Genomic DNA, 12,521 nt, shown 5'->3' with positions numbered 1-12,521 from the left:
GTTACTTACTCCACTTATAACTCAAGAACGGCTGAACCGATTTAGCTGAAAATTGTCAGGGAGGTAGTTTAGAGCCAGGAGAAGGACATAGGATACTTTTTATCCCGTTCGAAATTAAAAAAAAAGTCTGCTTATTTATTGCCATTAAGGCGGAACAAAGTTCGCCGGGTCAGCTAGTATGGAAATAAAACAAGAAATTATGAAAATGTCTATCGTGTTGACGTCACCTTACACCCCCACATTGAAGTAAACGTACGTTATTATTAACATAAATCCATATAAATGTAATCTAACATTTCTAAGCCTAGGTATATAGTCTTTCGTAACATATTACAGTAAATAATAAGTCTTGATATTAATAAATTCTAACTTTGGGTTATATAAAATAATTAAATCTAGAATGAGAATTCTACATCGTACACCTTTATTTCTCTATCCCTCGTACGTATTTTACAGCCAGTCCTTACATAAAATCCATTCTTATATAAAAATCATACAATCAAATACACCACCGAATATGTTTATAAGGAACCGTGTAACAAAAGATAGATTCATACAAAACTTGGTGTTTCCATAATCACCACAAGAAGAGACAAACAAGTGTATTCAGTTTTAAAATATAACTTTATTTAACTGTTAATATATTTGAGACTAACTACGGATCTACTATCGGATTAATTGGTTTAACAACTCGACATTCGAACTGTCATATTGATACAGTAGTTGTCTATGGTTCGAATGTCAAATTATTTAATAATAAATCATGAACAGCGCAGCGATACGCAGTCTTATTGTGTCTGTTTAAAGTGTGATTCTCAATAAAACAAACATGAAACAGCGTGTCACACAAATAAGGTCTGTATTCGTTTGGTGTGCAAGTGGTAGAAGTGGAATTCGAAGAAATTTGACAGCCACAAAGCTACAGCTGTCACAACACACACATAGCCCCAACGTGTTTCAATGATCAACTAATCATCGTTTTAGAAAGTTGATTGAACTTTTTGAAGCAACATTTTTATGCTTTTAACGATGACTGACTATCGACTTCGCGCCGTCAGTTGTCAATTTGATAATGCATAATAATATTACCATAGACAAGATAGATAAATTAGGATATTTTTCAATTTACTGAATTAAAATAACATTATAAAGACCATCGTGTGACTAAACACAGATGGAACACAAAAATGATCACACACAATAAGGCCAGTATAAACTGCATTTACTATTTCCATTAAAGGTAGTTCTCACACAGCAGAAATGGTTTCGTTTTGCACAACTGTCGAGTACACTATTTTTGTGTACAGTGACTGTACATTCTTCAAATAGCACCTATTTCAAATTACTTAAAATTCACATAGTTGAACTTAATGAGAGGTCTGTTTGTACCTCAAGATATCAACGTGACGAAGTAAAGGTCAAATTTGAGATCCCATAACTTTAACCGTAGGTTAGCAATAAGCCGGATTATCTTACCATATTTTTATTATAACTTCTAAAATCAATTCATAAGCTACAATAATTATAAAAATATTTTACATCTCGCCGTGTGAGGGATTGAGTCAATCGATCGTATTATTGCAAATATCTGCCACCAGAGTGTAGCACTAGCACAGAGTTTTCTACTATTGATGTTCAACACATGATTAAAACAGCAAAATAAGTTTAATACAGTTAACATTTAAATTAATCAGTGTTGAGTCAATAACAATGTAATTTGATTTGACAGTTAATTAGTTACAAATATTACGTCACGAATCACGATACAGTTTGTAGACTGTTTGTGCTAGTAGCGTCATCTAAGTTTTGAGTAACATTCCAAAATTATAAGTCAATTTAACAGCGACACTTACCATAATGTTCGTATGAAAAACCGTGATAACCGTTATAACATTATTTCGCATATTTATACATTTCCGTGATACGTAACATCCGATCCAGCGGAGTGTCATATAAATCATATTAAGGCCTCGGCCTATGTTTCAAATGACAGCGTTACTGTTACATTTCGAAGACAACACTCTCCCAGAGAGGTTAAATGATCAACAGATTAATTCCATATATTTAAACACATAATTAAATGACGTAGGAACAATCTTGTCTTCATTTACTTATTCCAAAACACAAAGTTTTATTATAGAAACAACAGCACATCTGGCTATACATTTTTGTTGCAATAATGCACCTAATTACGTCTACAGAAGGTGCAACAGTGTTTATATTGATGCGCTGTCGTCCGGAAAATATTTTCACATCGCCACTTATGACGCACGAAGCTACCACAGAGCATAGATTACTTTTTTAGGATCTACGATTGTTCCTTTTCAACTAGTGAACCGGAAATTAAACCGTTTGCACCTGAACATTAACATCCATTATTCCTTTATTAAATGACATGTTAAATGTTTATTATAAGCCTCGATATTAGGACTAAAGCCCGGTCGCCGAGCAGATAGAATTTCGTTTAATGACCTTATCGCTTGCGCGTAATTATATTGCTGTCGCGACTATGCCACGGGCGGCCGCAGTTAGTGTGCGAGCGCGACAGTAATATAATAAGGCTGGGTAGCTTGGGGTCATTGGACGAAATTCTATGTGCTCGGCGACCGGACTTTAGACCTTGTGAAGCATAGCTTAATTCGAATGAGGGCTATCGTTTTTCTACTTAACAGTTGGCACCACTGGCGAGTGACAAGTTTACTCTACAGTAGCGCCATCTTGGTAAGTGCGATAGTCCTACCGCTTCAGCGCTCATCAGTTGGCGCCACTGTCTTAGCCACTAGCAAGTTACAGATGCTTATTCTTTGGCGCCAACTGGTAGTGCTAAAAACTTTAAATAATGTATAATTTTAAGGTTAATTTTGTATTTCTCTTGTAAGTGAATGTAATTCTTTTAAAGAAATAAATGTCTTAAACCATAAACCATAAAACGGTAACCCTCATTCGTACACTATCCCGTGATCATGTATCGAAGTTATACCTTACAAGGTTTAATAAAATCGCACTGAATTCAATGATGTCAATAGGATCGGGCAAGGCAATGAGGCAGTGCGCTGGGCTAGTATACAATCGGTAATTAATATTGACTATTTTAACTATGTATTTTTATTATGCATCGTTAACATTGATACTATTTTAATAATAATTGGATATGCGTATTCTTAAATCTAAAAACATTCATGGATATAAATATAGTTATATTTTTCTCTAAAAGCTTCAGAGTTTATATATTTTATATCTTTTTTATTGACGATATAATCTAGACGACAAATACTATGATCTAAGTGGCTTTGGCTACTGACATCATTGAATAAAAACCGTTACTTTTTAATACGCCTTTTCATTTGCTAGACGGGAGAAACGTCTTAGCTCTCCATCATATTCAGTCCGTAAAAAAATACTTAAATATAAACATCCTAACACTTTATCATATCGCACTACTGCATATTTAATCAGATAAATAATCGTTTATTAAAATTTAAAGTAATAAACCTTGGCACCATCATACGAACTGCACTCGTGTTGAAACAAAAACTTACTCCCCGTTGGAAATAATATAATTTTAAGGAGAATAAACAATCGAATGCTTGTTCTGAGGCACACACTCACTAACTTTGTATTCCTTGTCATCTGTCAGAATGACAGCTATAATGTGACTGTCAAATATTTAAGGAGTGTGCGTCAGAACTAGCATTCACTTCCATGTAAGACTATGTACAAATGACTGATGAGTTGTGGGCCTCGCGAGAGCACCCTGCCGGACACAAAATGCCGTGTGCTGATCATTGCCTGAAAAGATAATTCTGTATGTAGCGATGTGTCGATTTGCATTTACTTTTGTTACGGTAAGTGTGTGCATAAGTCATACTGATTGTGCCCATGTGTTCCTGTATTATAAGAATCTAAACTTCATCGTACTGTCTGCGTGGGACAGTATAATAAGGAAGTATATTGCGGACCTATTCCTACGTGGGTCAACGACCATATTATACTGTACCTACGAAAGGCCCAGTTTCCACCAAGGTGGAAAGGAGCGGAGCCTAGAGATGTATTTTGAATAACCAATCAGATTTCGTTATTGCCACTTCTTTCTCCGCTCAGCTTCAGTAGAAATGATGATGAGCTGTGCTGTATGTCGACATACATCTCCGCTACGCACAGCTCACATCCTTTTTTTATGCATAACAAGGCAGGTATTTGACCAAAATCGCACCTCATTTTAAGTGGGATCTCTAGCCCTTTCGTCTTCAGATCTCTCCGCGTTGGTGTAAATAACCAGCCAGCTTAGTCGCACATCTTTCGTCTCCTCACGTCTTCGTTCTAGTGGGAACCGAGCCTTATGCTGTACTTAAGTGGACCCTTACCTATGAGGGCCTGCAGGCTTCAGCCTGCAGCTCTCGATCTGGATTCCCAGCAAAGGAGATATTGAGCAGCATGGCCTCGAAGGGGTCGGAGCGCATGCGGCGCTGGTTGGTGTAGGCCGCGCCGAGCGTGTGTTGTTTTGTGAGGGATAGTGTTCTTGTGTGACTGTACTGTAAGACGCTAAATTGCGGGTTTGTACCTTCAATGTCAATACCTTCATTGTAGTAGTATCCCTAAGAGCATCAAAACCTATAGTATACTGTACCTACCTAGGTCAATATCTACATAAGGCCCAGTTTCCACCAAGGCGGAGAGCACAGCTCACATTCATACCCGTTTCTACGCTTTGGTGGCATTAATCAGCCTGCTTAGTCGCACATCTCTCGTCTCCTCATCTCTTAGACTAAGAGCTGGTAAACGCCAGACCTACGTCATTTTATGAAAGCTGAAAGTTTGTCAGCGTGTGCTCCCAATATAGGATAGAATGTTGGTGAATCATGAAGTTTGGGTCATTGTGACTTTGGCAGCTATCCTAAAAAAATGTCTGGCAAGGAGTTGGTTAAAAATCAGCTTTTATGGTATAACGTAAGCCTAACTTTTACGGTGGCTTTTTCTGTATGTTCAATAGACTGTAATTCTACTTCTCTTCTTCTAATACGCTGACAAACTTCTCTCTTAGTCTATCTCCGATTTGGTGGAAACCGAGCCTTATGCTGTACCTAGGTGGATCCTCACCTATGAGGGCCTGCAGGCTTGAGCCTGCAGCTCTCGGTCGGGGTTCCCAGCAAAGGAGATATTGAGCAGCATGGCCTCGAAGGGGTCGGAGCGCATGCGGCGCTGGTTGGCGAAGGCCGCGCCGAGCGTGTGTTGTTTTGTGTGGGAGAGTGTTCTTGTGTGACTGTACTGTATGACGCTACATTGCGGGTCTGTACCTTTATGTGCTGTACCTACGTGAGTCAATACCTACATTATGTTATAATGTACCTACGTAGGTCAATACCTTCATTATACTGTACCTACGTGAGTCAATGCCTATATTATACTGCACCTACGTAGGTCAATAACTACATAAGGCCCAGTTTCCACCAAGGCGGAGAGGAGAAGAGACTCAACTTCGGTAGAAATGATGATGGGCTGTGCTGTATGTCGACACAAACCTCCGCTACGCACAGCTCACATATCCACTTCTCTCGGCTTCACATTTCTACGTTTTGGTGTAAATAACCAGCCAGCTTGGTCGCACATCTCTCATCTCCTCACGTCTTCGTTCTAAAGCCTGGTCCGTGAGCACGTAGAATCCCGTCCAATGACCCCAAGCTACCCATCCTTATCGCTCGCGCGTAATTATATTGCTGTCGCGACTGTGCGATGCGCGCCCGCAGTGAGTGTGCGAGCGCGACGGATGGACGGGATTCTACGTGCTCACGGACCAGGCTTTAGTGGGAACCGAGCCTTATGCTGTACCTAAGTGGACCCTTACCTATGAGGGCCTGCAGGCTTGAGCCTGCAGCTCTCGGTCAGGGTTCCCAGCAAAGGAGATATTGAGCAGCATGGCCTCGAAGGGGTCGGAGCGCATGCGGCGCTGGTTGGCGTAGGCGGCGCCCAGTGTGTGTTGTTTTGTGTGGGACAGTGTTTATGTGTGACTGTACTGTATGACGCTACATTGCGGGTCTGTACCTTTATGTACTGTACCTACGTGAGTCAATACCTACATTATACTGTACCTACCTAGGTCAATACCTACATAAGGCCCAGTTTCCACCAAGGCGGAGAGAAGAGACTCAGCTTCGGTAGAAATGATGATGGGCTGTGCTGTATGTCGACACAAACCTCCGCTACGCACAGCTTACATCTCCACTTCTCTCGGCTTCACATTTCTACGTTTTGGTGTAAATAACCAGCCAGCTTAGTCGCACATCTCTCATCTCCTCACGTCTTCGTTCTAAAGCCTGGTCCGTGAGCACGTAGAATCCCGTCCAATGACCCCAAGTTACCCATCCTTATCGCTCGCGCGTGATTATATTGCTGTCGCGACTGTGCGACGCGCGCCCGCAGTGAGTGTGCGAGCGCGACGGATGGACGGGATTCTACGTGCTTACGGACCAGGCTTTAGTGGGGACCGAGCCTTATGCTGTACCTAGGTGGACCCTTACCTATGAGGGTCTGCAGGCTTGAGCCTGCAGCTCTCGGTCGGGGTTCCCAGCAAAGGAGATATTGAGCAGCATGGCCTCGAAGGGATCTGACCGCATGCGGCGCTGGTTGGCGTAGGCCGCGCCCAGCGTGTCTTCCACTACACGACTCTCTTCGTTCCCGTCCTGGAATCACACTAAGTCAGTCAGGATTTGAATTCGGTTAGTGATATTTGCCATCATTTGCTCCTGAGCAGTCAAGAGTGTAACGGCTGAATGTTAGTTGGTTATTGTAATGGGTAGTTTGGTTTGATATTGAATTTTGTTACCTTTTCCTGGGCGCCAATCGAGGATGTAATAAATGAATTTATTTTATAAAAAAGGGGTACCATACCACGATATCTACATTCTAAATAGTACAAATAAGGGGCTGCGCAAACGTAGACACTTTTTACTATTGGTACGGCATGATCATATCGTTATATTATTATGGTGTCGAGCGAAAGTAACTGGATTCAAAAAATGACTATCTACGTTTGCGCAGCCTCTAAGATGTGTCGGTGAATTGAATCATTATAGCATCCTGACAACACACTCCTGTAAAATATGATAAGCAATAAACAATTTGTATTCAAAGCACTTAGCCGTGTGGTGACGGCAGAGTAGAATACATTTGTCACCAACCCCTACTCTTCCCGCGGGTGTCGTAAGAGGCGACTTAGGGACTACTACACATCAAACAGAGAAAGGGCAGCAGCGCTCTCTGAAAAACATCAATATTTTAAACTGCGATCTAAAACCCGCCTGCCAAGCGTGGAGATTATGGCAAAACCCTCCACTATAGTGGAGGAGGCTCATAGTCCAGCAGTGGACTGTAAAGGGCTGTTGATGATTCAAAGCACTGTTCACAATAGGTAAATTTTCGGAAATCTGTGGACCAAGTGTGTTGACCTATTTGAGTGAGTACCTCTGGCTGCGGGCTCCACAGGCGGACCGCGGCCTCGATGCCGCTGGTGGCAGCAGGAAGCAGGCGGGGTGCAGGTGACGATGGGCTCGTGTGAGTGAGTACCTCTGGCTGCGGGCTCCACAGGCGGACCGCGGCCTCGATGCCGCTGGTGGCAGCAGGAAGCAGGCGGGGTGCAGGTGACGATGGGCTCGTGTGAGTGAGTACCTCTGGCTGCGGGCTCCACAGGCGGACCGCGGCCTCAATGCCGCTGGTGGCGAGCAGGAAGCAGGCGGGGTGCAGGTGACGATGGGCTCGTGTGAGTGAGTACCTCTGGCTGCGGGCTCCACAGGCGGACCGCGGCCTCGATGCCGCTGGTGGCAGCAGGAAGCAGGCGGGGTGCAGGTGACGATGGGCTCGTGTGAGTGAGTACCTCTGGCTGCGGGCTCCACAGGCGGACCGCGGCCTCGATGCCGCTGGTGGCAGCAGGAAGCAGGCGGGGTGCAGGTGACGATGGGCTCGTGTGAGTGAGTACCTCTGGCTGCGGGCTCCACAGGCGGACCGCGGCCTCGATGCCGCTGGTGGCAGCAGGAAGCAGGCGGGGTGCAGGTGACGATGGGCTCGTGTGAGTGAGTACCTCTGGCTGCGGGCTCCACAGGCGGACCGCGGCCTCGATGCCGCTGGTGGCAGCAGGAAGCAGGCGGGGTGCAGGTGACGATGGGCTCGTGTGAGTGAGTACCTCTGGCTGCGGGCTCCACAGGCGGACCGCGGCCTCGATGCCGCTGGTGGCAGCAGGAAGCAGGCGGGGTGCAGGTGACGATGGGCTCGTGTGAGTGAGTACCTCTGGCTGCGGGCTCCACAGGCGGACCGCGGCCTCGATGCCGCTGGTGGCAGCAGGAAGCAGGCGGGGTGCAGGTGACGATGGGCTCGTGTGAGTGAGTACCTCTGGCTGCGGGCTCCACAGGCGGACCGCGGCCTCGATGCCGCTGGTGGCGAGCAGGAAGCAGGCGGGGTGCAGCTGGACGCAGTTGACGATGGACTCGTCGCCGCGTAGGACCCGCACGATGTTGCCGGAGCGCCGGCACCAGATGAACAGGCAGCCGTCGTCGGAGCTGAAGTGTTAAGAGAACCCTTTAGGAACTTTCGATCTTGAAGAAAGCTTTAGGCATTGCATTGGAACATTCTCTACGAGATCGAATCAGAAATAGAGATCCGCAAACGAACTAGTCACTGACATAGCCCAACGGATTAGTAAGCTGAAGTGGCAATTGGCAGGGCGTTAATAGTATGCAGAACTAACGGCCGATGGGACAGCAAGGTTCTGGAGTGGAGGCCACGTACCGAAAAGCGCAGCGTAGGACGTCCACCCACAAGGTGGACCGACGCACGGTGGTCCCGATTTAATAAAACATGGACATTGATGCTAGAAGCACGAAATTTTTTTTGATGGTTACTGCTATGATAACTAATAAGGCAAAAAAATATTACAATCCTACGACGTCTATTTCGTAGTAAAAAAATATATGTAGATATTTTTTGTATGGAAGAAATTACGTTTCTGTAAATTTTTCGAAATTCTTAAACGATGTCAAGATGCCGATCACACATGTTATAAAACAAATGATTCTGAGTATTTCATGCGAAGATACTTGTCACTTATCTCTGCGTACTTTTGAGTTATCGAGGGTTGAAAAATCGATTTTTTTATATTAAATATTTCCACGAAAAATTGCCAAAATTACAATATGGTGTATAAGGGACACCTTTGATGACACATAACAACGACTCGCATTCGCGCGCGCTCGTATGCATCAGCTTTTAATAAAATAAAATAAAAAATTAAGGGAAATACTTAATACAACGTTGTATGTATAGGTCCGCTAGCCGTCAAAAAGTAGCTTATACGAGAGGTTGCCCAATTTACAATATGTCCATCATTGATAACTCACACAAATATCATCTCTCTCTGAAGGATAACAAGTTTTTTTTGTTTCCAGAATAAATAAAAAACCTTTTGAAGATTTATGCAAAATTCTTCTTCTGCAGAAGAAGAGGCGCTCTCTAACACTTTTAGATCATTCTGAGGAGGAATTAGTTTACGCTTTATGTGCTAAACTAAAAGAGTCTAACAAAACGAAATTAGCGACTACCTATAATCAAAGAACTGTTCCAAAACGAAGAACAGTGTGAAATAGTAGACAATCTTTTAACTTAAAACTGTGTCTACCTGAAGATAAACGTTAGCGCTAGTTACATCATGTAATTTGTCAAAATGGCAATATCGCAATTTGAGATTCATTCTCGCTTCAGAGAGTATTTATGGGCTTCCATCCTATCAAGAGCTTCTGGAAACAAAAAAACTTGTTATCCTTCAGAGAGAGACGATATTTCTGTGAGTTATCAATGATGGACATATTGTAAATTGGGCAACCTCTCGTATAAGCTACTTTTTGACGGCCAGCGGACCTATACATACAACTTTGTATTGGTTAAGTATTTCCCTTAATTTTTTTTTATTTTAGTAAAAGTTGATGCATAAGAGCGCGCGCGAGTGCGAGTCGTTGTTATGTGTCATCAAAAGTGTCCCTTATACACCATATTGTAATTCTGGCAATTTTTCGTGGAAATATTTAATATAAAAAAATCGATTTTTCAACCCTCGATAACTCAAAAGTACGCAGAGATAAGTGACAAGTATCTTCGCATGAAATACTCAGAATCACTTGTTTTATAACATGTGTGATCGGCATCTTGACATCGTTAAAGAATTTCGAAAAATTGACAGAAACGTAATTTCTTCCATACAAAAAATATGTATATATTTTTTTTTTACTACGAAATAGACGTCGTAGGATTGTAATATTTGTTTTGCCTTATTAGTAATCATAGCAGTAACCATCAAAAAAATTTTCGTGCCTCTAGCATCAATGTCCATGTTTTATTAAATCGGGACCACTGTGCGACGACCTCATGAAGGTAGCGGGAAGGCGCTGGATGCAGGCCGCCATCAACCGGCCATTGTGGAAATCATTGGGGAAGGCCCATGTTCAGCAGTGGACGTCCTATGGCTGAAATGATGATGATGATGATTGGAACATCATAACTATCGGTCCGTCTCCGTGACCCAGTGCTAAACAGTTAGACTTCAGGTTTCAGATGGGACATAGTAGTAAATCACCAATGGAACTGTTAGCAGTTTATTAGGTCTGATACCAGCGATGAGATCTCAGTTGTTACAGCCCATGTGATACAAGATTCAATTATAAATAGCATCATTTAAATACACAACGGAACTGTTTGCCACATTATCACACTTCAGTGAGGAGAACAGACAGCAAAATTCACCCATTGCAGCAGCAATTGTTGCTCGCTGATTTAAAGATGTTGATCTGTCTGGTTGTAAGGCGTAAAACTGTCTGTTTTATTTATTTATTTATTTATTTATTTATTTAAGGACAACCAACAAAACATACACCATACATTCACAGTATCCTTATAAATAAATTAAGCTAAGGTGTTGCCTTAATTAAAGGTTGCCACGACATGCACAGAATGTTGGAAAACAGTAACGTTGCCAAAGTGACAGAATGCAAAACAATAAATTATTTACTAACCGTCGGAGTATACAATTCAGAAATTTGTTTTTTGAACTTACGTAGCGAAGATGACATATCAACGCTGGCCCCGGACGAACGTGACAGGTTGCTAAATTGTGACTGAATCCTGTTGATAGAGGAGAAATGACCCAGATTTGTCCTAAAACCATTTGCTTTAAACGGCAGATACCTGGACAACCGAGCTAGTTTGAAGGGAACATTGAATTTAATCTGTCTAATGAGATCAGGACAATCTATGTAACCATTTATTATTTTGTATAGGAATAGACTATCCAATATTTTCCTGCGGTCTTCCAAGCTATACAGTTTAAAATAATTTAGGCGTGTATTGTAGCTTGGGAGCTGTTTAGCTAATTTATGTTGATATGACAAATGCCAAAGAAATCTCTTTTGTATTGATTCAACTCTGCGTTTATGTATTTCATAAAAAGGAGTCCAAACGACACTACCATACTCTAATCCCGACCGAACCAGTGAGTTGAAAACAGCAATTTTGCTCGATGCCTTTCTGAAATCCCGACAATTTCTAAGTATGAAACCCAGCAACCTAAAGCCTCTTGTGACTATTTTATCGATATGCACGTGAAAACGCAGTTTATTATCAATGTAGACTCCAAGGTCTCGAATGACATCAACTTCTCGTATCACTTGGTTGTCTATATTATATGAATTAAAATATTGATTCTTATTACGCGAAAAATGTACAAAGTTGCATTTATCTGCATTTAATTTTATTTTATTTATATTACACCACCGCGCAAAGCGATTCAGGTCATCCTGGAGGAGGCGCCAGTCATTAACGTTCTCCAAGCGAACTGTAATTTTGAGATCATCAGCATATAAATGTATTTGTGAGTTATGAAAGCATGAGTGAACGTCATTGATGAAAATGTTAAAAAATAAGGGACCTAAGTGGGAACCCTGGGGCACTCCTGATGATGCCAAAAACCTATCAGATGCGAATCCGTCGATCACAACTTTCGACAACCTGCCGACGAGGTAAGATGCACACCAGTTCAGCAAGTTTCCTGTGATACCAAAGTGATAAAGCTTGTTAACAAGGATTTGATGGTCCACCTTGTCAAACGCCTTGCTGAAGTCCGTGTATATAACGTCAACAGGAGTGCCACGATCCACCGATTCAACCAAGTCAGACATGAAACAGACTAAATTTGTTGAGGTTGATCTGGCTTTCATGAAGCCATGTTGCTCAGGTATGAGAGTGTTTTTTACGTGCCAATATAAAATGGGATGAATCAAAACCTCAAAAACCTTTCCAAATACAGGCAAGATAGAAACAGGACGATAGTTTTTTACTGCTGACTTGTCACCCGATTTGTGTATAGGAATAACTAGCGCCTCCTTCCATGCAGATGGGAACTGGCCTGTAGAAACAGAAAAGTTAAAAATTATGCTTAGAGGTTCAGCTAAGTATTCACTACAATGAGTAACAAATATAGGGGGTATACC

At 42.4% G+C, this 12,521-nt stretch overlaps 1 protein-coding gene across 1 annotated transcript in view; it reads right to left on the bottom strand.

Moving 5' to 3' along the window:
• Positions 1-431: 431 nt before the first annotated feature.
• The window catches only part of LOC135075961 (WD and tetratricopeptide repeats protein 1), a 33,057-nt gene continuing 20,967 nt past the window's right edge, over positions 432-12,521 (bottom strand). The window contains exons 17-19 of the mRNA XM_063970408.1: positions 8,378-8,546; positions 6,516-6,677; positions 432-3,789 (exon numbers count right to left, since the gene is read on the bottom strand). Coding sequence (XP_063826478.1) covers positions 6,516-6,677; positions 8,378-8,546 — 331 coding nt within the window. The 3' untranslated portion in view covers positions 432-3,789. The remainder of the gene's footprint in view (positions 3,790-6,515; positions 6,678-8,377; positions 8,547-12,521) is intronic.

This window comes from Ostrinia nubilalis, chromosome 11 (assembly GCF_963855985.1).
Source record: "Ostrinia nubilalis chromosome 11, ilOstNubi1.1, whole genome shotgun sequence".
In the NCBI taxonomy this organism is placed as follows: Eukaryota; Metazoa; Arthropoda; class Insecta; order Lepidoptera; family Crambidae; genus Ostrinia; species Ostrinia nubilalis.
This window is presented reverse-complemented; position numbering and strand designations above follow the sequence as displayed.